General features: G+C 41.0%; 1 protein-coding gene across 3 annotated transcripts in view; it reads left to right on the forward strand.

Annotated features, from left to right (window-relative positions):
- The window catches only part of nfatc2a (nuclear factor of activated T cells 2a), a 32,465-nt gene extending 7,715 nt beyond the window's left edge, over nt 1-24,750 (forward strand). For 2 of the 3 annotated variants that reach the window (XM_036141849.1, XM_012853244.3), the window contains exons 4-10: nt 2,004-2,206; nt 2,309-2,481; nt 5,366-5,506; nt 10,089-10,144; nt 11,209-11,341; nt 11,436-12,143; nt 21,636-24,750. In XM_036141849.1, the coding sequence (XP_035997742.1) occupies nt 2,004-2,206; nt 2,309-2,481; nt 5,366-5,506; nt 10,089-10,144; nt 11,209-11,341; nt 11,436-12,143; nt 21,636-21,691 (1,470 nt within the window). In that variant the 3' untranslated portion in view covers nt 21,692-24,750. The remainder of the gene's footprint in view (nt 1-2,003; nt 2,207-2,308; nt 2,482-5,365; nt 5,507-10,088; nt 10,145-11,208; nt 11,342-11,435; nt 12,144-21,635) is intronic. The other variant, XM_012853251.3, reaches the window with a different exon arrangement.
- Nucleotides 24,751-24,825: the final 75 nt, after the last annotated feature.

Here is a 24,825-nt window from a genome sequence, read left to right on the forward strand (position 1 = left end):
TCACGCGTCCCGCTCGCCTGTTTGCCGTTCACTCTGGCGGAGCCGCGTCGTCTGTCTACCTGGCGATGGAGGGAGCACGCTCCTCCGTGTTGCCATAGTTTCTGCAGACACTGAGCACCTGCCTTGATTTTAAAGCCAGCAGGGCAAATAGAAACGACTTCCCCCCAAACCACAAAAATTAAGGAAAAATCAACTTTAAACAAAGCTGGTTCTTCTCTGGTTTGATGGCCACTCCGGCTGGCTGAAACTCTGCCACAAGCAGTTTGGGTTTTACTTCGGTTATAGGGCCGTGACCCACATGAAGAAAAACTTAATCATCTCCTCCTGGACTGCAGTCCTGCAGACACTGAGCACCTGCCTTGAAGTCTCTTTTTTTTTACGGCCACCAGGTCGTAACCATCTCCCCAAACCACTAAAATCAGGAAAATAAAACTTTGAATAAAGTTTTTTTTTCTCTCTGGTTTGATGCAAATTTTCTTTTGCGTCGACATTCAGACTCCAGTTCACGACTTGGCTCCGCAGCAAAGGTTATGCGCAGTACAGGTTGCACGAAAACAGCATTCAGATGCAAGTTCACAACTTGTGGTTTTTGCAGGTTTGCTCAAAAATACTTTCAGGTTAAAAGTAGCATCTTTGTCAGTTCAAAGTGTTATCTATGTGGGGTTTGTCATTTCCGGCGCAGGACATTCGGGTCGGTGTATTACCATGTGTGCAAGTTAGGCAGGATGGTCGCATGAGGCTCCTTGTTCCATCTGTCATCCAGTGTTTAAATAAAAAAAGGAATCTAGGATTTGGGTCAAGGTAAACATGTACATGCAACTTCTTTCAGTTCTAAAGTTTTTGTAGAATAAGCAAAAGTTTCTATCAGGTCAGAAACACGTCCTATAATTAGCAACACAAAAAACACGAATACAGCATTTCACCATTTAGTTAAAAAGCAAACTAAATCTACTTGTGCAAAGCACCCTGCGTATCAGAACTAAGTCCACATGGTTGCTTTCTAAACTAAATATACCAGGTAGGAGTCAGGAACTGCTGATCAAACGCATTTAACGATTCCTTAATCAGGAAGAAAAGCTCTAGAAAAGTTATCATCAAGTTTATGTCAGACACGCATTAACGTAGGGCTGGGCGATATAGGGAAAAAAAGCATATTGATAAAATAGAAATCATATTGGATCTATATCGATAATTATCAACAAATTCAAAACATATTGTAAGTGCACCCCTGGCCATTTTATGCTGTTGCTTAGCGACCTATTTTTAGATACACAACACACAAACAATAAACTATTAAACCAAGTTTTTTACCAAAACTGCAAGTTTTTAAAAAAGAAAAGACCCCGTGATTTCTGTACTTGAGTTGGGGGGCGGAGCTTGGTGACGGAGCGTTCCTGGGTCTGTGTTGTGATTGGCTAGAAGGATGTAGAGACTGTAATATTAACCTAAAATGCATAAGGAAGGAAAACATTTATTCTACTGAACCATTTTTTATTCTGTCATTGATATACGGTTATCGATCGACATATAGGCATAGTCCAGCCCAACATTAATGCGATGCAAAGAGCAAAGCTGTCACCGATAACGTCAGATCAGGTTGTAAGCCGTCACCTCGTACTAACCGATAGGCGATGGTGGTGGAGCTGTGATGGTTTTGGGTTTATATAATTATTCTAAAGCCAGTTTAATGCCACATGGCTGACGGCTGAAGCTTGGCATGATCTGGGTCACTTGAAGGACACCGATACCAATCATGGCAACTTCACTTTATTGTTGAGGGGGGGTTCTGGATGAAACCACATCATGGGATGGACTCAGTTGTTCTCGTTTAGATGAAACAATTAAGCTTTTGCTTTTAATTTAAACACTTCCTAGCTGTATAGACCTTGAGCAACCGGGTCTAGATTCGTCTGATTTACTCAGATTCATGGCAGAAGGTGCAGAAGGTGCAACTGCTCCGTCTTGACTGTGTGTTTTTTTTTTTTTTTTTTATGGGTCCACAGTTGCATGGCTACAGAGGCAAGGATCCACTCGGCCTGCAGATTTTTATCGGCACGGCAGACGAGCGCATCCTGAAGCCGCACGCTTTTTATCAAGTTCATCGGATCACTGGCAAGACGGTCACCACCAACAGCTACGAGAAGATCGTCCACGGCACAAAAGTCCTGGAGATCCCGCTGGAGCCCAAGAACAACATGAAAGCCATGTGAGATGAACCGGGCCATCCCCGACAGACCAACGGCGTAAAAAAAACCCCGCCGCCTCTCGCTTTGCTCACATATCTCGCTTTTGTTTTCCCTCCCCTCAGAATCGACTGCGCCGGCATCCTGAAGCTCAGGAACGCCGACATCGAGCTGAGGAAAGGCGAGACGGACGTCGGCCGGAAGAACACCCGGGTGCGTCTGGTGTTCCGCGTGCACATACCTCAGCCCGGAGGTCAGCACGTGTCTCTGCAAGCGGCCTCGCATCCCATCGAGTGCTGTAAGTGCCGAATACTTTTCTAATTTCAGCTTTTCACGTGGTTTTTACTTGTTGTTTAAACAAAAAAAGCTGCCCAATGTCGTCAAAGTGCTTTTCCACTGCAAAAAGGGAACTCAAAGTAGGTAAAATCCTCTTGAAATTAGCGTATTTTTCATTGATTTGAGCTAAATCAGATTATTTGCCAATGGAATAAGATTTTTGCACTTAAAATAAGAACAATTCATCTCCATCACCTTATTTCAAGTGCAGGATGTCTAATTATCTTATTTTAGGGGTAGAAATTCTCATTCCATTGGCAAATAGTCTTATTTAGCTCCTGAAATCAAGGAAAAATATACACATTTTAAGAACATTTTACTTACTTTTAGTTCCCTTTTTGCAGTGTCAGAAGTCGAAACCTGGAAAGCACATTGGAAATGGAAAGTAAACATCATTGAAAAGGGGGTAGCCTGCATTGAAACGAGGTAGAAGTGGGGCCGGTCGCCCAGAATCCTGAGCATAAAACGCCTCTTCATGCAACCAGGGCTTCCCTCCAGCTAGTGGCGGCTGCAGGTTTCAGAGTACCTGTTTGTATTTGCTCAGCTCTGAAGCCTGCGTTTGGCCACATCGGTGCATGTGTACACAGAGTTATTAAAGTGCTGGCCGTAATCTCATCTCAAACAAAAAGACCCCCTTTATCCACCTTCTGAGCAACAAGCTGTCAGGTGCGACGAACTGCCCACCATATGCTCCTCTTCCTGACGCAAGCAAAAAAAAAAAAAACCCTCTTTGCACTTGCTGCTTCCCATTTCGCAGAACAATGGTTGCGATGGTTTGTCGGCTGCGGGACAGAAGGGGGGGGGGGGGGGTGATGTAGCTACGCGTGTCTCCTGACATCAGTCGGGCCTGCAAACCAACATGCTGAGTCAGCCCGTTGTATCCTTCTTTTTTTTCTGTATTCGTAACAATGTAAGGGGAAATCTAGTCAGAAAATCACCAAACACAACTTCCTTTAAAGAGCGCCAACTTCCAGCTGTTTATTGTAAGGCAACCGTGTAACGATATATGAATGGATTTTTCTCACTATGACGATTTTCAGCGAACATGCCGTGAGTTAAAAAATTCAAATGCCATAACAATTTAAGTATTTAAAAAAAAAAGGATTGCTTCCCCTCCTCCTTTGTTGGTAGTTTATCAGCCTCTTGACTCGGCCATTTTCACCCCTCTGCCTGAAAACCAAAGTTCTCTCATTTTCTCAGATTGTCCACAGCCCTCTTGCACTGATTGCACAGATCATCTGCTGAGTGTAGCTGGCTAGGCCAATCAGAAAGTTACGTTTTCTTCTGATGAAGCCTTTCTGTTTTTGATTCGACGTACGACCGGATTACAGCGATGCTGAAAAATGAAGCTCTACTTCATGGTCATTACTTCTACTTCAATAATTTCTTAAAAAGTTCTGTATTAAAACTATTCAGCCCATAGCATGATGCTGCCACCACCATGTTTTACAGTGGGCATGATGTTTATCTGCCCTTGCTTAGTGTTGCTTTTGCACCAAACATCATGACCTTACATGAAATCAGTTCATTATATTATTGATAACCGCCTTCTCTGTGCCGTGTCATGCATATAAGGCTCACAATGTTGTTGTTTTTTTGTATCCTTCGTCTGAAGGATACCGTTGTAAAATGAGATTGTTTTGATCCAGCATAACTTCTCTGCAAACTGGGATTATATCTAAATATTCAGGAAATTCCCACTAGAACCACAGACTCTGTATTCCAGATTAATGAGGTTTTCTATAATTAATGGTGAATGTGAGCTAAAGAAAACGGAGTCCTTAAACGCAATGAAAATGTTTTTCTGCATAATATAAGCGGGGCTTTTTAAGTGTTGGAAAATATGTTTTCCCCATAGATTTGTTTCTTTTTCAGCTTAGTTGAAAATCAGGATATTTATCACATTGGCTGTAGCCATACTTTTATGACTGTAAAGGTTGAATATAAAGAATAATGCTAAATAAAGGTTTTATACAGCATGAATGGGCATTTTAGGCGGATTGCCGATACACAATATTTATCTCAATTTGGTTTTTCTTTTCAGAAAGTATTTATAGAAAGGCTTATATGAATCAAATCTTCATCTCAAATATCTCACAGGCCCATTTTATAACAAATAGCTCTAGTTAAAGATGAGAAACGACTGAAAAATACCTAATGGAATACATAAAAGTATAATTATAACACAAATTGACCACTATAATAAAAACTGATATAGTCTCATCTTATATCTCTTTTTAAAACTTTTTGATAATTTTAAAATCTCGATATATTGCCTGGGCCTAATGCTTAGACTCTCTCTATCAGTCGTGTGTCATCTCAACTGCTTTCTTTCCTATAAAGCAGTTGAGTGTATCTGAACTGCTGCCACTTCTCCTGATAAGCAGCACAAGTTGTGATTTGACTCATTTAAGTTGCATCTTGCTAAAAGTCAGAATGATTGCTGTGATTGCCGAATGACTCAGCGTCATTTCTTTGTTGTGAACCAGAGCCACTTCTGGGCAAATCTGTAGTCGCACTTTTGTGAGAAATCGGCGCTGAACATGTTAACGCTGTAATGCAGATCGACTCGTCAGGGATTATTTTAAGCATCGGTTGATGAGCGGATCCAATTTTTTTTTAAATACGCAGCGTATTCATGTGGTTAAGATGAATTAAATTTGCAACATCGGTTAAAGGCATTCCTCAGATGGCGCTTTACGTTTGATCTGCCCATAAAACACGAAAGATATTAAATGTGCAATCGTATAAAGCGGGGGAAGGGAAGGAAATCCTTCCACTGGAGAGAGTGACCGTAGTGGAAAGGCAGTAAAAGTTCCACACCACCCCTCTGTGTGTCCCCGCAGCCCAGCGCTCTGCACACGAGCTTCCCATGGTGGAGAAGCAGGACATGGACAGCTGCTCCGTCCTGGGCGGCCAGCAGATGATCCTGACCGGGCAGAACTTCAGCTCCGACTCAAAGGTCATCTTTCTGGAGAAGACTCACGGTAAGTCGTCCCTTGGCTCGCAGCTTTAAAAGGGAAGCAGCCCCGCGGCGGAGCCTTGTAAAATCTTTACGGTCCCGCTTTGTGCTTTGGTTCTGGCGTTGCGCAACATGGTGTCGCAGTAACGCCACAACACCAAGCATAATTAATGACTCATCATGTTTGTGCAATAAGTCCCTCGCTGTTGCGTTTCTTTTCTTTTTTTTTTTTTTCACAGCCATTGTTGTATAGATGATGGCATCAGTCGTTTTGCATGATCCAGAAGATAAAGCCGCTCCCTCACTTCCTTTTGCCCTTTTCTTCCTCAATGACTGCCATGATGTCTTATCACTCAAAGGGGCCTTTTGTTGCGTGGCTCATGATTTTGTTCGCCATGTAAAAATGTGCCATGTAAATTTCTGGGGGAGAAAAAAAAAATGTTTTATTTGTTTGTAACTAGCTTTTGTGAGCAAGTGACAACAGTTGTAATGTCATTGTTCTCTTCCTTGACTCTGACATGCACCCACAGATGTAGTGGTTTGAACTTTGCTTAGAGTTAGGTTTCCTCTCGTCTGCGTGCGTCGCCCTGGGATGTATCTCCGTTCAATGCAGTTGATTTGCCTCTAGATGCCTATGCAATAATCTACAGGTCTTCAGTTGTTTTAATTGTGAAAGTAGAATGTTGATGTGCAGGTTTAGATTATTGTTGGATTGTCTGTAGATCGCACTGGGAGATTATTATCTATACTTCATCCATACTTCTCCGCTAACCAGTCACCTCAGCCAGTCTTCGGCCTCTGTGACCATGCGTTTTATCTCCGGAAGGCGTTTGGCTTGTACATGTGAGCTGCTCCAAATTTTCTTCGCCAAGTTTGGTTATTACTGAACATGGAACCAACGTTCTGTTCATCTAAGAGGGACAGTTTGGCTAAGACGAAGGAAACCTGGATGCAGTTGGCTGTTCACGGAGAACAACAATGGTCCCAAACACATTTCAGAACCTGTCTTTGGAAGGATAAAGTGGGAAAATATTAATGTGACTTCACTAAAGAACCAACCTTAACACCATTGAGGATTTGTGGACTACGCCTAATAGATGGGTCCGTGCAAGAAAACAAATGAATTGATAGAAGTCTACCAACTGTGAGTGGTCAGATATCCAGCTAAAGCGATGCCAGAAGCTTGTTAATGTATGGCTAAGAAAACAAAAAAGGTTTCTACTGGACATGGAGGTGGGTGTGTGTGCGTCATTTAGACCAGGAGTCACCAACAGGGGGGGCTGTGGGCACCAAGTAGCCCACCGAGGACCACATGTGGAGCCCACGAGCCTGTTCTTAAAAAAAGCACAATCCACCAGTGAGCTACATCTAAAATTTTATTTTAATTTTCTACACTTCCTGTTTATTCACACTTGCATTTTATTAGATTTAAAAATGACAATATCTATTAGGGCTGGGTATCATCCAGGATGAGCCGTTTCGATGCGATTCTCGATACGTAGTTCACGATACGATGCGATTGTCGATATAGCTCAGCTTGATTTGATTTGACTCCAATATCGATTATTTATTGCTTTCAAATTAATGTTTAAAGTCATTCAATTAACAAAACCTGCCAAATATTATATTTATGTTCAATTTATTTAACACTGATATATTAACAGGACAATAAAGTGCATTTGGTTCAGTGCATTTAATGTATCACTTAAACCAAAAATGTGCCCAAACGTCTGATTTTAGATGCGTCTCACTTGCTCTTCCTCGCTGTGAGCAGTAACGGCGCGCTGTAATAATGCCCCCTAGGGGTTGGGAGGTATATCGATATTGAAAGCCAGAATATCAATATTAAATCGTTTTTTAAAAACATCGATATTAATCTTTGTATTGGTTTTTATGCACAGGCCTAATATCTATAACAAAGCATTAAATTTTGTTGGTTATTTTACATAAAGTTAAGGTGAACACTGACTCAAATGTCAGTACTGGTTTCCCTTCCTACGACAAAACCAGTGAAGTAGCTCTCAGTTTCAAAAAGGTTGGTGACCCCTGATTCTCGCAGCTGCATGTTGATTTCATCCAAATTATGGCATCCATGCCTAAGATGAGTGCAGGTAAACCTCTGACCCAGCTTATCAGTTGTCTTTTTGCTTGTCTTTGTTGACAGATTTCTCTACTGTGTTCTGGAATCAGTATTATATATATTTTTTTACATCCAGTTAATGCTCTGCAAACCTTGTGTGCTTTCTGTTGTTTTTTCCCTCTTTGGGATTCCCTGCTGCTGCGCTACAAAAATCTGCAGTAATTGTTGGTGAAACAGAGTCGGTAAAGAAGGCTTAGAGAGAGGGCCTGCCTGTGTTTTGGAGACTTTCTCTAAGACACGATGCTGTGGATAAACCCAGCTGTGAAATCCCTGTGAATGAGCGACAGCTGCGTCTGCCTGGAGCTCCCCTGACTCTTGTCTTTGGACGGCGGGCGCTTTATTTGGGAAAGAACTGCGTCCCGAGCCAAACCAAAGAAACTGCGGTTCCATCAGCCCTCCTCTGGCTTGAGATAATTGTGAGCGGAGGGGGAGCAATCGGGGTCTCCCTTAGAGAAGAGCTGCAACAGAACATAAACAACTCGAAGTGCCAACAAAGCAGTAGAGTCATCACATTTTGCAGAAGAAGTGGAGAAAGTTTCTCATAAAAAAAAAGTAAGACCAAGAAAAAAGTTGGCAGTGTGTGTGGAATCCCCCTCTCTGATGCTGACTCATTTGATAAATGTGTTTTCAATTTGTAGTTTGAGGGTTTCCCACCTAAATCTGCAAACGAGGCTTAGGTGTTTGCACTCAGATGCACCCCTTCTTGTAGCTTTTCTTTTGACATCTACTTGCTAACATTAGCAGCAAATTAACAAACCTTTCTTAGTTACAAGTCTTAGAGATTTTTGAATGAGTGTGTTTTTTTTTGTTTTTTTTTTGGGTGACCTACAAATTCTGCTTTTAGGGTTGGCGGCACAGGAAGTGGTTTTGTCTGTTTTATGTACAAGCACAAACTCCTTCCTCAAGCTAACGTATAACCAGTACAATATGCGCTTTTCAAATGGTCAAAAAAAGCTATCCAAACCAACCTGGAGCTCTGTGAAACCTAATAAAACCTAATAACAGGTTTTATGCAGTTTAAATACAAGACTAGAAGTGGGGGAGTTTTGGCCCCCTCTTCTATGCAGAATAGTTTTAATTCAACCACACCAGTGGGGTCTCCTTGCATAAATGGCTTGTTGAATACGAAAACCTTTTAATTGTGTCTTTTTTGAGCCATTTTGGAGGTGGATTTGCTGGTTTTACCCATAATTATCGTCCTGCTGCAAAACCCAATTGAACTTAAGGTCACAAATTGAGGCCAAAACATTTCCTTCAGGATGTTTTTCTGGACAGCAGAACTCATGGTTGCATGTAGCGAAGCAGCAAAGATGTACCAAAGCAGCAAAGCATCACACTACCACCACCTTGTTTGACTGCTGCTATGATGTTCTGTGATGGTTTTATACCACATGTAACAGCCTACACTGCAAAAAGGGAACTAAAATTATGTAAAATGTTCTTGATTCTTCCTTGTTTGAGTAGGTAATTAGACTATTTGCCAATGGAATAAGATTTATTTTGCACTTAAAATGAGAACAGTTCATCTCCATCATCTTATTTCAACAGGAGGATATCTAATTATCTTATTTTAGGGGTAAAAATACTCATTCCATTGGCAAATAGTCCTATTTAGCTGCTCAAATTGAGGAAAAATATACTAATTTCAATTAATCTTTAATTACTTTTAGTTCCCTTTTTGCAGTGTACACCTTACAAAAAGTTCTATATTGGTCTGAATAGTCCACAGGATGTTTTCCTCAAAGTCTTTGGGACTATCCAGATATGTTTTGGGGGGAAGTGGGAGATGTGCTTTTGTGTCTTTTCAGTATTAGCTGTGTTTTATTCATAGGAACAAGCTAAAATCATGACCGCTGGCCTCACCTGAGGCAAGTGAAGCCTTCGGGATTATTTTGTGATCTCCTGGATGAAGTTTACACTCAACGAGACATTTTTGCAAACCAGCCAATCCTGCGAAGGCACACGACTTTTGCACATTTTGCCCATTTGTGGGTAATTGCTCTTACTGCCGTTCACACGGCTTAGAATAGCCCCTGGTAGACGTCCGTGGCATTGTTTCCCATCTTCTTTTGAATTTTCTTTGATTGGGACATGTTGTTCTGCTTTTTGAGATCTTTAAGCCTACTTCATGTTGTCAGACTGGCTCTGTTAAGTGATTTATTGGGACAAGAGATTGCAGGTTATCACTCATTTAAAGATTTAACAACATTTAACACTTTTTCAAATCAGACCAAGTTGGTTAGGATGGCCTTTTCACCATCTAAAAATGTATTTTTATATTTGCTCGTGTTACCTTTGTCTTTGAAATTTGTTTGATGTGAAATATTTAAATGTGAACCAAAATAGCAATATAGATGACGTCTGTAAAGGGCAACTATTTATTTCATGCCACTGTAAACTAGCAATTTTAATTCTTTTCACAATATAAAACTAACATTGTCTCTTTCTACTTTTTCTTATTTCCTAGATGGCCAGCAAATCTGGGAAATGGAAGCAACGGTGGACAAAGATAAGAGCCAACCTGTACGTATTATATATCTGTTAGTTAAATACTTATCCCACCAATAGGAATTCTGCTTTAGAACCTCAGTTTAAATAAAGCCAGTCCCATAAATATTTGGACAGCTTTTTTTCTAATTTTGGTTTTGTACATTACCACACTGAGCTTCTAATGAAACTACTCAGATGAAGTTGAAGTAGAGTCTTAAATAATTAAATTCTGCATTTTAACACAATCCCTTTATTTCAGATTCTCAAAAAGCATTTGGTAAAATCGCATAACAGAAAATGTTAATTTCTAATACTTTGCCTAAAATTCTTTGCTAGCGATGGTCTGAAGTTTTGAACTCATGGTTACCACCAGGAACTGGGTTCACTGGGTCAGGCCTTTTGTTCAGCGGCTTTCCGCTGCTGTTTGTTTGAAGGCCTTCCTGTTCATTTTAAGTGAAATTCATGCTCCGTTGGTTTGGGATCAGGGGACTGATTTCATTAGTAGTACACTTATTTGCTTTAATACAGCCCTGGGTTGCTTTGACTGTATGTTACGAGTGGTTTGCACCCTGGAGTGAACCCTCTATATTTACTTTAGTCGTCTGTTTATGGACGATTTGGTTATTGATGCGCCTACCTCCTGGTAACCCGTTGCTCCCTTGGTTGCCTGTTTTTCTTAAATAAATGACTCGTCCACCACTGGAGCAAGCATTAAGCAAAAATATCATTGAGGTTTATTCTGAGTACCAGGCAACTGGTCCTCGCACTTCCTTTCTTTTCTATTGGCTCGTTACTGTGACTCCTTCTCTTTTCAGGACGTTTCACAGGGCAATCATCATCATTTCCTGCCTCATTTTCTGGTGTAGATAATTATTGGTGTTCCAAAGTAACCACCCAAACATTCACAAAGTGACATTTAATTGAACCACGATGGCATTTCTGCGATCGGAGTTGGTTTAATATGGCAGGAGTCCGATTTGATTTTAGCTCCTCTCACACTAGCAGCTAGCTTTCGTCTGCAGACCAGGACCAACACCTAACATGGATTCATAATAAAGAAGAGAGACCAAGAGGTTTATTTTTTCTTTCTTTTGCAGAGCATGCTGTTTGTGGAAGTGCCGTCTTACCGTGATCCGTCTGTGTGCCAACCCGTCAAAGTTAACTTCTATGTTATCAACGGCAAACGGAAGCGCAGCCAGCCTCAGCATTTCACCTTTACCCCACTGACATGTAAGGATTTGGCTGGGGATTTGGGTTCTCTTGTTTTTGGGGAAGAAAAAAATGGTCTAATGTTTTTTTTTTCATTTTTATCTTCATCCTCCAGCTCCTGCCATAAAAACAGAACCTCTAGATGAATATGAAGCACAGAGTATGGGCTTTGGTATTCCTCAGATCTTGGGCTTATCACCTCAGTCCTACTACCACAGCCCTCGCAGTATCCTCCACCCAGACAGCGGCCTTGTGTCCGGCATGGCCTCCTGTCAACGTTTCAGCTCCAGCCTTCCGGGCCAAGACGCGCGTTTCCAGCAACAGAGCCCGGCTATCGTCTACTCTCGAGGCGGAAAGAGCCTCAGTGGAAGCCCCAGCACGTGGCACACCGGCGGCGGCGTGCCTGACCCTCACCGGTCGGTCCTGGTCCACACAGGTTCACCAGCTCAGCCTGTAGGTCCCATCAGCGCAGGCCAGCACCCTTCTATTATCCAGTTCTCTCCCACCAACCACCACCTTCTCACAGCTGGAGACACGGAGACTCTCCCTCCTCCTCAGCCTGAGAACCAGCATATCCTCTTCTGCGACGGCTACCCCCAACAGGCGGCCTCCCAATCCCCCGGACACCCCCAAGGCCAGGCACCCCTCACTCACCAGCAGCCATGTCCCACCGTCATTCAGCAGCAGCCGTTTGGGCAGAAGGAGCCCCAAAAAGCTCGGCTGTCGCCTGGGACGCAGCCGGCGGAGGCGGCGGGAGACGGACAAAGGAGGGTGACGATCAAGGAGGAGAACTTGGACCAGGCCTACCTAGATGACGGTGAGTGTAAGTTATTACTTTTATGCCCCCTTGTGAGTGATGTAATGGGGTCGTCCGTGATGCGGGCGGACAAAGCCACTGCTGTGTCTGAAAGCAAAGGGCGATAAGAACTGGGAGCAGAGATAAGAGTTCTCTTGAGAACAATTCAAGGATATTTACAGTATCTGCGCCGTCTCTCACTCGCATCTGTGCTGCGCGGTATCCTCTGAACAGAGCCAAAAAAACTGTTAAAACAATCCCAGCAAGGAGGTGTAGCTATGTTCCATCTGAAGTGGAGGGTTTGAGTCATATGTTTATACGTACGCTTGTCAACCCGGCTACCCTCTGACAGAATTAATGACGAGCCGCGTCCAGAAGCAGGCGGGAGGTTGAGCCTTTTCCTTGTTTTTGGTGTTAAAGGTGCTTTATCTTTGAAAGCAAAGTGACAAGCTCCGTAAAGTGGCGCATTATCCACTTTGTCGGTGGAGATTTGAAGGAGGAGGTCTTCGCAAAAGCAGTAATACCCATTCAACCTTTTCACGTTTTGTCACGTTATAACTTACAAGCTGTAATGCGTTTTAATAGGATTTTCTGTTATAGAGCAACATAAAGTAGATCTATAATTTATCATTTCTAAGTGATAGAGGATCTACTTTTATTAAACATGCAAAACTCTGAAACGTGTGGGATGCATTTATATTGAGCCCCTTTTACTCCGATGCTGCTAAGTAACTTTCCGTGCAAAGATAAAATTACTTACCTGCTCAAATCAAGGACATGCACTAATTTTAAGAAAGGATTACTTACTTTTTGTTCCTTTTTTGCAACGTAAAGATTTTTTATATTTATTTCAAGTATTATCTTGTCTACTGTTTTACCAAACACGGGAGTGACACATATTTCTCTAGAGGAGGGCTGAGTTGTCTCCTGTTGGTTTTTCCCTAATAAAGGAAGTTAGTTAAAGGTAGACTGGACGATTTTTCCAGAAATGTAGACAAGGAATGCCCAAGCCCTTACCTGGTCTTCCACTTGTTTGAAAGAATCTCCCAAATCCACTCTGGTCTTATTTCTTTCCACTGAGGCCTTCCTCTTCTTCTCATAAACTTGTAAGACAGTTCGCTTCTGGCGACTCTCAGCCATGTTCAAAGTCTACGGTGAGAGCAGTGGAGTTACAATGAATGGCTAACATCGAAGCTAACCGCTAAGCTAACCGCTAAGCTAAGCGGATACATAAACGCTAGAAGTGCGCATGCACAACCAGCAAGCGGAAACTAGCAAGGAACGAGCACGGACACTGGCGTTACATGAGCGCGACACAATGACTGGCATGTGGGACAACCAATAATAAAGGTGATCCCCCCCTGAAGTCGAAGGCAGAGAAGATCATCCACTACACCTTTAAGTTTGTCATATTGTAATGGGTCATATTTTTTTGCTCCTAGCCAGAAATAAACCTGTGCCTTCAGAAAATGTTGCCGCAGTATGAAAAAAGGTATTGAGTATTTTTCTTAGTACCAGTATCAAGTTTGAAATCTTAGTATCGTGACAACCTTGGTAGCATCATGCCGTGGGGATGCTTTTCTTCCGCGGGGAAGCTGGTCAGAGTTGATTGACAGATCAACTCTGACCAGCTTCCCCGTTGAGTTAAACAACCAGTTAGCGGCTGCAGAGAGACTGGAGTCTGGGGTGGAGGTTCACCTTCTGCCAGGTCAGTCACCCTAAATGCATCCAAAGCTACAGTGGAATAATTTTGATCAAATCACATTAGTGTGTCAGAATGGCCTAAATCTAATGTAGAAGTCCTGGCATGACTTGGAAAACTATTGTTAGCAGCTGTTGGCTGTCCAGATGTTTAAAGTTGATAGAAAGATACTGCTGTAATCACAGCCAAAGGTGTTTCCATAAATTATTAAATCAAGGAGCCCAATAGATATTGCACATCACACTTTCCACATTTTCATTTGTTAAACATTTTGAAAATTGTTATCATTTTCATTCCAACTCAGGCATAATTTTTTTTTACTTTTACACTGCAAAAAGGGAACTAAAAGTAAGCAAAATCTCCTTAAAATGTGTATATTTTTCCTTGATTTGAGCAACTAAATAAGATTATTTGCCAATGGAATGAGAATTTCTAACCCTAAAATAAGATAATTAGCTAAACTGCACTTCAAATAAGATGATAGACATGAATTGTTTTTATTTTAAGTACAAAAATCTTATTCCATTGGCAAATAGTCGGATTTACCAGCTCAAATCAAAGAAAATACACTAACTTCAAGAGGATTTTACCTACTTTTAGTTCCCTTTTTGCAGTGTAGTCCATGTATTGATACTTTTTTACGGCGCTGTTGCTGCTGGTTTTCATCCTCCAGCTCCAGCCAGCACTGCTGGTTGCACGGGTTCACCTGGCACCAGCGCACATCAGGAAATGTGCTTTTTCTTTTCTTTTTTTTTTAAACTAAAGACGGAGCCATTGGGAGAAAAAAAGTGTCACTGCCGGCCGCCTGGACATGTTGACACTGTTATGAAGTGAAAAACAACCTCCATGGTAACCATTGTCAAACAGTGGAACGTGCTGCCTGGGAGAACTGGGGAAAGCCTCCCTGTTTGTTATAGTTGGCCCGGATTTCTCCTTGGCCTTACGCCCCTCTGTCCTGTGGGGGAGCCCACCAGAGAATTAGCTTTTTTTCCGACCACAGGATTCTGCCAATCTGGCAAAAGAAATATCTATTTGCAGCTGCTGCCCTCTCAAAATTCAGGCCGTTCCCTGTAAGATAGCAAAGGGGGGGTAGAGGGTGGTTTGCAGGAAAAGGGAAGGGGCTGTGTGTATTTATGTGTTTCGGTGGAAAAAATGAAATGGAGTAAAAGGAAGAAAAAAAAAAAAAAAAAAGGCGGCCTGCAGTGGAATTTGTGTTTTTTGGATGGGGCTCGCAGGGCTTTCCTCCACAGTAAACAGCAACAGAATGGTGAGCCTGTGAATTAACAAGGAATTGGAGAAATAGTAAAACTGGCCCCCTTCTTTGATCCTGCCATCAGATTTTTCCAAAGCTCCGAATCCATCAGTTCGAGTAAATTTAAAAAATATTTACACCTGTCCTGCAAAGCTCTGGAAAAGTACGTCTTGGATTAGCAGCCGTGCAGAGCAGGGGGAATAGGTGTTCCACATGCCAGTGTCAGGTCTGTGTCGATCAAAGTAATCTAAAAAGACTAAGTTATGTGTGATTTAAGTGGAATGACAAAGGAAAATAAATATTAAACAACCTTCTTTAACACTTAAGAAAAAGTGCTGTAGCTCTGAGATGTCCCCCACATGGAGAAACTGATGCATTATTGCTTGTGTGTGTTTTTATGCCGTTCTTCCACAGTAAGTCTTCAGATATTCACTTATTTAATAGATTTACAATGAGATGGAAGTCATGTGATGTCTGGCATTTTCCAGTGGCTATATTTTCTTTCTCTGAACACAGCTGAGAATTTTCTGGGCTGTGTGTTTAGGTTAATTCTCTTGCTTAGAAACTGGCCCTTGTTTCACATTTAGATTTTCTTCAGGAATGTCCCAGCGGTGCCATTTCCTCTCCAAACAACGTGTCTGCTTCAGATGAGACCACATTTTTGGATGTCTTTACAGAGTAGAAGGCAAAAAAAATAATACATTTTATAAGATGAGACTATAGTTTAAATCCTGATGGTCTATTTTGCGTTATAGTAAAATTTTATGTAATCCAGTAGGTTTTTTTCCCAGCCGTTTCTTATATTTATCTTCAGCTCTTTGTTAAAAAAAAATTACCTGTAGAAGCAGCCAAACGAATCCTGAGGCATTCAGACACAATCCAGCTAATATTGTTTCTAGTCCATATCGCCCAGCCCGACAGACTGCGCTCTCCCAGTAATTTCATGAACCTGTCGTAATATTCAGCAGCCAGCTTTAAAAAAAAAAAAAAAAAAGCTTGAACATGCTTTTCCTTCTGCGGTGAAGTCTTGTGCAGTAAACATGCATAGTGACTTTTGCAGGTGAGTGCATTCCTTCTTGGTCCTTATCTCTTGTTGTTATGGAGCAGCAAGGTTGTAATGGTATTGTGAGTGCTCTTTACTTTTACCTATCAGGATGGGGAAATTCCTCGATAATTAACAACCTCTTACTGGCCATAAATTAGAGTTTCACCATCAGATATTAACTTTCACTGATCGGAGTTCAGGAGTGCTTCCTAAATGCACACTTATTTCAACTCTTTTTATTGCTTTTCCACAATTTGTCTTCAACTTTATTACGTATCACTTGATTTTTGTAATAATTTGCTTGCATTTTGTGTGAATTTTCTCATTAGAAATGTATTTATACTGACAAAATATGTTGCCATGTTACATGCATTAACAGTGGGGCTGTGCCCTGTCTCTCTAACAGATGTTTTTTTTTTTTTTTTACCAACCTGCACTGTGCTGCTTTAATGAGAACGAGGGACTTCCCAATATTGAAAATAATAATCAGGAAAACCCCTTCGGTTTGGCTGAAAGGTGAAGAAGTTTGATCCTAGAAGCATCAAAGGCGCTTTGACCAAAGTAAAATTGTCAACATTACTCATCAAGCCATGTGTGACAGTCTGCAGTCATTTTGGTAGCGGAGACGCCACATCCTGGTATCGTCACGATAGTGTGGTTGAAACCTTGTTGCATCTCCAATGAGGCCCATTGTGATTCACAAGTTTTGAAACGTTTTCTTTCACTCTGAACCCAAATTTCAACAGGTCTCCCACTCGGAGGGCGTTTTACCGTCAGCCCTCGCGTCGGTTCCCATACCTCCAGCTGCTGCTCAGAACAGACCACAGGTTAAACGGCATGTTTTTATATAATTAATCTTCAAAACAAAATGTGCTTAGAAGCCCGACTTACCTTTTACATCATAAAAGTCACATATGTATAGCATTGCTAATTCCATGCCATGTTTTGCAAATAAAAAAGAAATAAGAAATGGGACAATCGGCATGGCTTAGAATGGCCGGGAGTGACGGAGTCAGTGGGTGTGGAATAAAGCCGGGGGGCAGAGCAGGTGAAACTGTTCCAGCGAGTGGAGATCAGGGCAGAAAGATAAAGCACACGGCAACAGTCCGGTGGGCTAACATTAGTCTCAGCTCACTTCCATCCCATTTAGGCGCCTCTCTCGGCTTCACGTCAGAGCCTGATTTATACCGGTCACAATCTCACCGACCGGTGCAAACATGCTTTCAGGCGTCCCGTGAAGCAGTTTCTATGTCATGCACACGCTGCGATATTTGCTTTTCTTTTAAAATGCTTCGCTTTAGAAGGCAAGGCTTTTAATGTTGCTGTCGGTCTGTTAAACTGTTAATTGTTTAGAGTAGTGCAAAAAACAAAAGAAAAGGCAAAATCACTGCATTTCATCCGTTTGTGTTCCCACGAGGTACAATCTGGCTGCACAATCATTACCTGGAATAAAACCAATATAAGAATTTAAAGATCCTTTAACAATAGATGTTAAACAATACAACTTATTATATTTTGCCTTTTTATAAGCCTTAAGAGAGTAACCTAACACATTAGCCATGTGGAGTGTATTTTAACATAGTTTTGCTGATGAAGGCAACAAAAAACAGACGTAATCAAAGCAGTTGCCAGGCGCCCTTATGTTCTAGTTTTACAAAGAAGGAAACAAACAACTCCTTGTTATCATATTACTCATAAATAGAGACGAAGGAAATCCCTGGGTCTGTGTTTGGTACGGTAGTCCGTCTAAACAAAGGCTCATAGTATTAAGACACCATAACTCGGCAGTACATCAGTCCTGAGGGCTAAACTGACCCGCTAGCAACGCAGATTATGACCCAGACTGCGATGCAAAATCTGTCATTTTATCAAAGACGATAACCAAGCTGTCAGTGTTTCACATCGCGAGCTGTAGTCCAGTTTTTGTTCACATTAAAGCCACAATTACTTGCAGTCGGTATAGTGTGAAAGAATAACAATGGCCACCAGTAACTTCAGGCCCCGACACCAGATGTGTGGTTTTACTCCTGGCTAGTTTACTCTCTCTACTTTTCTCTTTGGTTTCAGCGCGGTGCCACCTTCACACTGCCTCATAAAGCTTTCTCACACTGATCGAGTCATACTTGACCTATGAAGCTGACACACACACACACACACACATACACACTCTCTCTCCAGCCTGTGCCAGGCAGTGGGCAGCAACTGAGTCGGCTTCTGTCCAGGGCGTCCCTCTTTTCCCAACCCTGGTTTGTAAACAGCGAAGCTCTTTGGTTGAGAACTCAGGAGTCAGACACTCGCCTATTGAACTGACCAGCATTCCCCTGGCTTCCCTCAAACGGTCCGCCCCGTGCCAACCGTTCATGGCGACCAGCAAAGCCCCACTGTGTGCCGCCCGTCTGCAGCGGTCCCGCTGCTTGCTGTGCACTCGTGTAAAACTCCCGTAGCACCGCCGCGCAGATGCGAGTTCCTTTAAGGCATTGGGTGTCGCAGGGAATTCCGCTGTGCGCTAAAATAAACAGGGATGCTGATGCTGTGACGACAGCAGAGCGCTCGCTTTGGCCGTCCCTGCAGTCTCGGATTCTCAGATGCTGCCTGCGTTATAAAGTGTGCTCTGTGTTCAGTTTCCCCATCTGCAAAACTCAGCAAACCGGGGAGATGCTGAAGGACAGACTAATATTAGCCTGGTGAATGGAGCCTTTCTTAGATTTAAAAAGGGGATTTTTATTCTGTTTTATTACAGTAACCTGTATCCTACCTATAATGGACAGAAACCAGAGCAATATTCGTTTTGAAAATCAAATATTCTAGTTGCTAATAGTTGCATAGACCAATTCCTGTACAGCTTAAAGTAGAAATGGCAGCTTGAGTGGCGCTGAAGGTGCAAACGTACGACTTCAGACTTCATTTCCACTCGTGCCCTAAAGACTCGAGACTTGACTCGGACTCGTGGTCTGAGACTCGAGTCAAAATAAAGTGTTTTTTTTATCTCCTGTAATGAACAGGAAGCCGGTTTGTGAGCTACAGACTGCAGCTGCTGCACACATTTTACCATGAAAGGATATGCTGAATATTAGCCGGTGGATTATTATGGGATGGTAATGGCTCATGAATATCTGTTCGTGTTAGCTGATGCTTCCCAATACTGACGACCACGTGATTCTCTCTTCACATGTACGAGTTTGGAGAATTTCAGAACAAATTGATTAAAAAGATAACCGTCAATTAATATTAATAGATAATTATCACATGTTTGTGTGGTAATTTATGCTTTTGGACATAATGATAGAGGTTTGGAACCTAACCTGCAGAGATGCTGGGTTTGAGGTGCACTAGATGTCATGGATTTGATTTTAAAAAGTTGATATTTTGGTTATTAGAAACTTGAAAGAGTTGTGAACATTTCTGGATCAAGGTGAAAATGTGATGTTTGAGCAATTCAGCTAAATTTATCAATCAAGCAACACCCGCATTGTTACCAAGTTTGAAGATACTTTGCTATTGTTAGGGTGGGATCACTTAGTGTTGTTCTATCTCAGAATATACAGAAAATTAGACTTTTAGTCACCGTCTCATCAACTTATCCAAGCAATAGATTAGGTGTCATCAGCAGAGCAGAAAAGAAATTGATCAAAACACTTCACAAAAACCTAAATTGTAGATTTATTTAAAAAGAAAACATTAAGGATATCCAAAAGCTGGATTATTTAATGTCTTGTGACCTTTTTAGAGTATGAATGGTGTTTCTAGTTTAATGTAGGGAAAGGTAGTTAGCCCTAAAGTGTACAATGTTTGAGTGATATAAAAACATCTATTTATTTTCATTAGGGGAAAAAATAGTTTAAAAAAAAGAAGTTAGAAATACCACACATCTACTGAATGAGCTGATGTTGTCAAGGTTTAGGGGTTGAAAAAGTAAAAGCAAGGGGAAGGAGTTTGTGACCAAACATTAATTGTAGCAATGTCGGATATAATATTAGCAATTTAGAGTTTTTAGCTGTTAATATGACCTAAATCTTCTCTCCAACGGTCTCTGTCCTGGTTAGATTCGTTCTGACTTGAATCAACCCTGTTCTCTTTTTAAAATGCTGATCCCCCTGGCTCTGGAGTGGGATGCGTACTGTTAGATAGGCGCTGCTCATTGTATACTTGATTATTTGAAATGGAAAGAGCCTTTTCCCTCCCAGAGTCGACTTCTATCTCACCTACAAGGGCAAACTGAGGTATGGTGTCTGATTTGCATGGGTTTTAATAGTCGCACTGTTTGCCTCTTCGGTATGGAAATCAGGGCTTAAAATAGGGCGTACACAAGCTAGTTGGATTCCTCTAACTTCAAAACAAAAGGAGAGCGGCGAGTGAAATGTCTCACTGTTTCTGCCTTTATTCGCTTTGAATTTAAAGAAATGACTCATCTCCACTTTTACCAAAAATTTGCATTAGATGGCAGAAAATGTAGATTTCTCTGTTACATATGAGGCTAGAATTATATCACTGTAAAAAAGAAGTGAAAGTAATAACCACCGTGTTTTATTAAACGCGACCTTTTCCTGCAACATGCGGTTGTATATTGTTTCAATGTATGCAAGTTTCATATTTCCTGTACATACATAAATATAGATTGCATTTCAGCGTGTGAATCGCTGGTTTACATTTTAACATTTCGGCTGCCGGTGAGCAAGTGTTGCTCGTCTCTATGGTTTCAAAATCAGGATATGCTGTGAGAGCTCCAGCTCCTGCCAAAAAGCCTTTTTGGCCTGTTGTGAAACGCTTCTATTACTCATCTGACCTAATGAGTTTTCCGAGGTAAAGCGGGAGCACCGGCACCCGTCTCGTGTGTCCGAGAGCGCAGATGGCTCTCAGACGGCAGAGGTCGACGCAGACGGGGCGGCGCAGCCGGACGGGTGGCGCGGCGTGCGTCGTTCGCATTGTCTGCATTCTTCTGTCGCCTGGTCCAGAGCTACCTGAGCAGGCAAAGTGGCTGAGGAAGGAAGAGCCGCACGTTACAGGCGGTTCCCCTTTTCACCTTCTCTTTATTATGAGGAAGGCCTGGTTTAGTTTACCAGCAAAACATCACACAAAAAAAAAAAAAAAATCCCCCAACAAAGAAAGAAAACGTGAGAGTTGTTTGTTGGCTGGTACCGTATACCAGGTTACCCCTCCACCCCCACACACACACACACGCACACAAACACAAACCTATTTTTAGAACTAAGACACTATAAAACTTTCCATTTCAACCCCCTTCCTCTTCTGTTGATGTGTGAAGACATGAACGTGTAAGCGGCTGTGCAACAGCTGCTTACCTCCAGAGGCTCCTCAGCAGTTGTGCAGCTTTTATGTTTCGTCTTAGCTAAAAGCGAAAGATCTGGATCACAAGCCTGAGAGCGTATTTCAAGAATTAAATAGTTTAACGTCTTTATGTTGTCCGACGGAGGTGGGAGGGGGGGGGGGGTTGTTCTACGACTGCTACTACCTAAGATAACGCTATCCTGTCTGACACCCTTCTCTTTTCTTGTTTTACAGTGAACGAGATCATCAGAAAGGATCTGACGGGCGTCCAGGCCAGAGGTCACACATAGACGGCCGTGCAAAGCAGGAAGCGGCAGCCTCCTTCCCCTTCCTGTGCTGCCCACAGACAGACACGCATCAGTGCAATCATCTGCTCTCCAGCAAGGTGGCGCTCCTCCCCCCCTCCCACCCCCTCTTCAACAATAACTCTCGCGGTCATTGTTTTCTTTAAATATAAACCCCCCGAAAACGTCAGCGCCTGGTTGCCGTGTTTGCTTTGGACGGTTTCCTGCAATAAACACTTTGCAAACACGGGAGTTCATTTTACCCATAGCGTCTGCCACCAGCACCACCAGGGATTACTGAGGAATCACAGGGACATGCACCTTATTTTTGATGAAAAATCTTTACAAGTTCAACCTCAGAAACCATCAGAGAGAGAGAGCAAAGGGTGAAATAAAGGGAAATGATCTCTTAAATGTGTCCTTAAAACAGCTTTTATCCACTCTGTTCAGGCAATAAACTCACACTTCTGGCCTTATAATAGCAAAGATGTGGTTTGCAGCATACAGCTGGTTCACCAAAAAAAAAAAAAAAAAAGAGTAACAGGTTAATGCTATACCACAAAGAAAAGCACAAACCAATGTTTTCTTGTGGCTTGTTATATTGCCAGGTCTACTTGCACAAAGTGTTCATTTGTCTGTAACCTTCTGTAGATTGTCCAAAGCCGATCATCTCATTTTGAGTGCAGTTGTCTGCTTGGAGACAAACGCACACGGCCTAATGTAGAAATGAACTATTGTGACACTGCCTATTATGCACTGTTTTAAAATAGAGGGTGGTCAATGTTATGACTTCTATCATTTGACTTGGAGTAAATTAATATTTAATGCTTCTTCTCAATAGCATTCATTAGCCTACAGCAACTTCTGATGAAACAATATTACATGTATCCCTGAGCACATCATGGGCCAAAAGTGCCACAATCCTATAAATAAATGTGATAAATCTTTTTTTTTAAATGCGTGATCAGTTTAATAAATAAAATAGCAATAACTAAAATTAATGAATAAGTAAAGTATCAGTAATTATTTCAATGTTTCAGTTTGTTTAATACATTTAAATAGGTACATGTCAAAAGTATTAACATTTGAACTCATGTGTTTAAAATTATTTGTAATAAATTCAGTATTAGTTAAATTGTCTATCATGAAACAACTTAAACTGTCACTTTGACACAGCTGAGAGATCGTAACATCTGATTGGTTAACAGCTGAGAGATCGTAACATCTGATTGGTTAACCTGCTCAGCAGCTCATTTGCCAATCACGCTGTCAACAGCGATGTTGGCCTCCATATACAGCAACCCAAGCCTTTAAATAAATAAACAAAAGTACATAATAACGTAACTATTTGCTTTTAACTTATGATTAATATACATTTTATTCATTTACACCAACTATTTAAATATCAATACATATATTTATTAGGGGTGTAACGATACATCGATCCACATCAACATATCAATTAAATGATCCATTTACGTCAATGCAAAATGAAACCATTGATCCACATTGGCATCTTTAAGATAGGCCTTTATTTTGAAATTCACAAGACTATAGTGAACAGCTAACTTATCATCATTATTATTTTTTATAATTAAAAGAATGCTGTCTGATTTAAAGGGCTGATGCCTGTAAGGGTTTAGGAATAAAATAGTAAAATCACATTTGAGTTTTGTGAGTTATCAATGTAAATAATTGTTAGATGGGCAGATTATATTGCATCATTTAATTTGCAGACTTGTGAATTGAATTTAATGGAAATTGTATTGTGACAAACGTTGTGATATCGGCAAACATCCTATCGTCATCTTAGCTAATCGATGTGGCATCGCATCGTGATAAAACTGCCGATTTACACCCCTAAAATTTAGATATTTTTAACTTAAACATTTCAATGTCTATAAATACTTAACAATATTTGTTTTTTTTTCAGATTGTGGCACTTTTTAGCCGGTGATTGCACAGGTTAAAATTTGGTCTTAATCATTTTTTCTCTGAATCTAAATAAAAATGCCCATCTTGCATTTTTCCATTCCCGATGACCTCTGTGGTTTTTATCCACAGCCTATAGAAATGCACCCGAAGCTTAAACTGAGTATATCGTTCTGTATAACCCTTATTTTCTTTGCAGTAATAATCGTTATACTAAAAGCTGCCTATGCAAAGCTTCCCGTTTGCAGATGTAAGGGGCGTGCGTATTATCTGTAAGCAGCAGCATCATTTTTAGGGAGGTGGTGCTGCAACACTCACTCATATATTAATACAGCTCATTTTCATTGAGACAGCACTATTTTATTTTTGAGACATCTAATTTCACTGTGTAACAGTGGCTAAAAAAGTGAGTTATGTTACTGTAATAAAGGAAATGTAAAGTGAACTATCCAAAGTGAAATATAAGACGTTTTTGATATGTTCCATATTGAAGATGGTCATTGTAGAATGTCATATTGCATCTAAAATTTGATATTTAATATTTCTCATTGAGCCAGCAGAGCACAAATGCATTTGACTTTAAATGAATGTAATCTGTATTAAATGGTTCCCCCTTTTTCTGTAAATAAGATACCTTTTTTTAAGAATGTCTGAAATGGAAGCAATATGCTGTTTTTTTTTTTAAATATCATTTATCTAAAATAGAGCTCAGTCATGATTATGTTCTCAATTTTCTGAATTATCATTGATCCATCCATAATAGTTTTCTTTGTTTTTATTTTCACAATATTGAAACCTTTACTAACTGATGGATTATTAATGCTGTACTTCATTATTTTTTTTGTTTGTAGATGTCTTGTATATGTTTCAGTATGACTCTTTGTGCCTCTTTAAAAAAATCTCTTCTAATGGTATTTTTGTATTCAGGATGTAATCCCTGTTTTTGTTTTTTCTAAAATGTACTATTTTTTTGAACAACTACAGTACATTTCTGATAGATTTTAAATAAAAGATGACGCAATAAATAAAGCTTTATCATTATCATAAAAGGACTACGACACTACATCAGATCAAGTGGTGCAACTGTACTGGTAAACGATGCATAACTGTACAATTAAATTCCTTTGAGTCATTTCTTGATGCTTTCATGAAATGAGCAGTGGAAAAAAAAAAGTTTAATCTGTGAAACCAACAAAAATACAAGCAGT

This window comes from Fundulus heteroclitus, chromosome 1 (genome assembly GCF_011125445.2).
Source record: "Fundulus heteroclitus isolate FHET01 chromosome 1, MU-UCD_Fhet_4.1, whole genome shotgun sequence".
NCBI lineage: Eukaryota > Metazoa > Chordata > Actinopteri > Cyprinodontiformes > Fundulidae > Fundulus > Fundulus heteroclitus.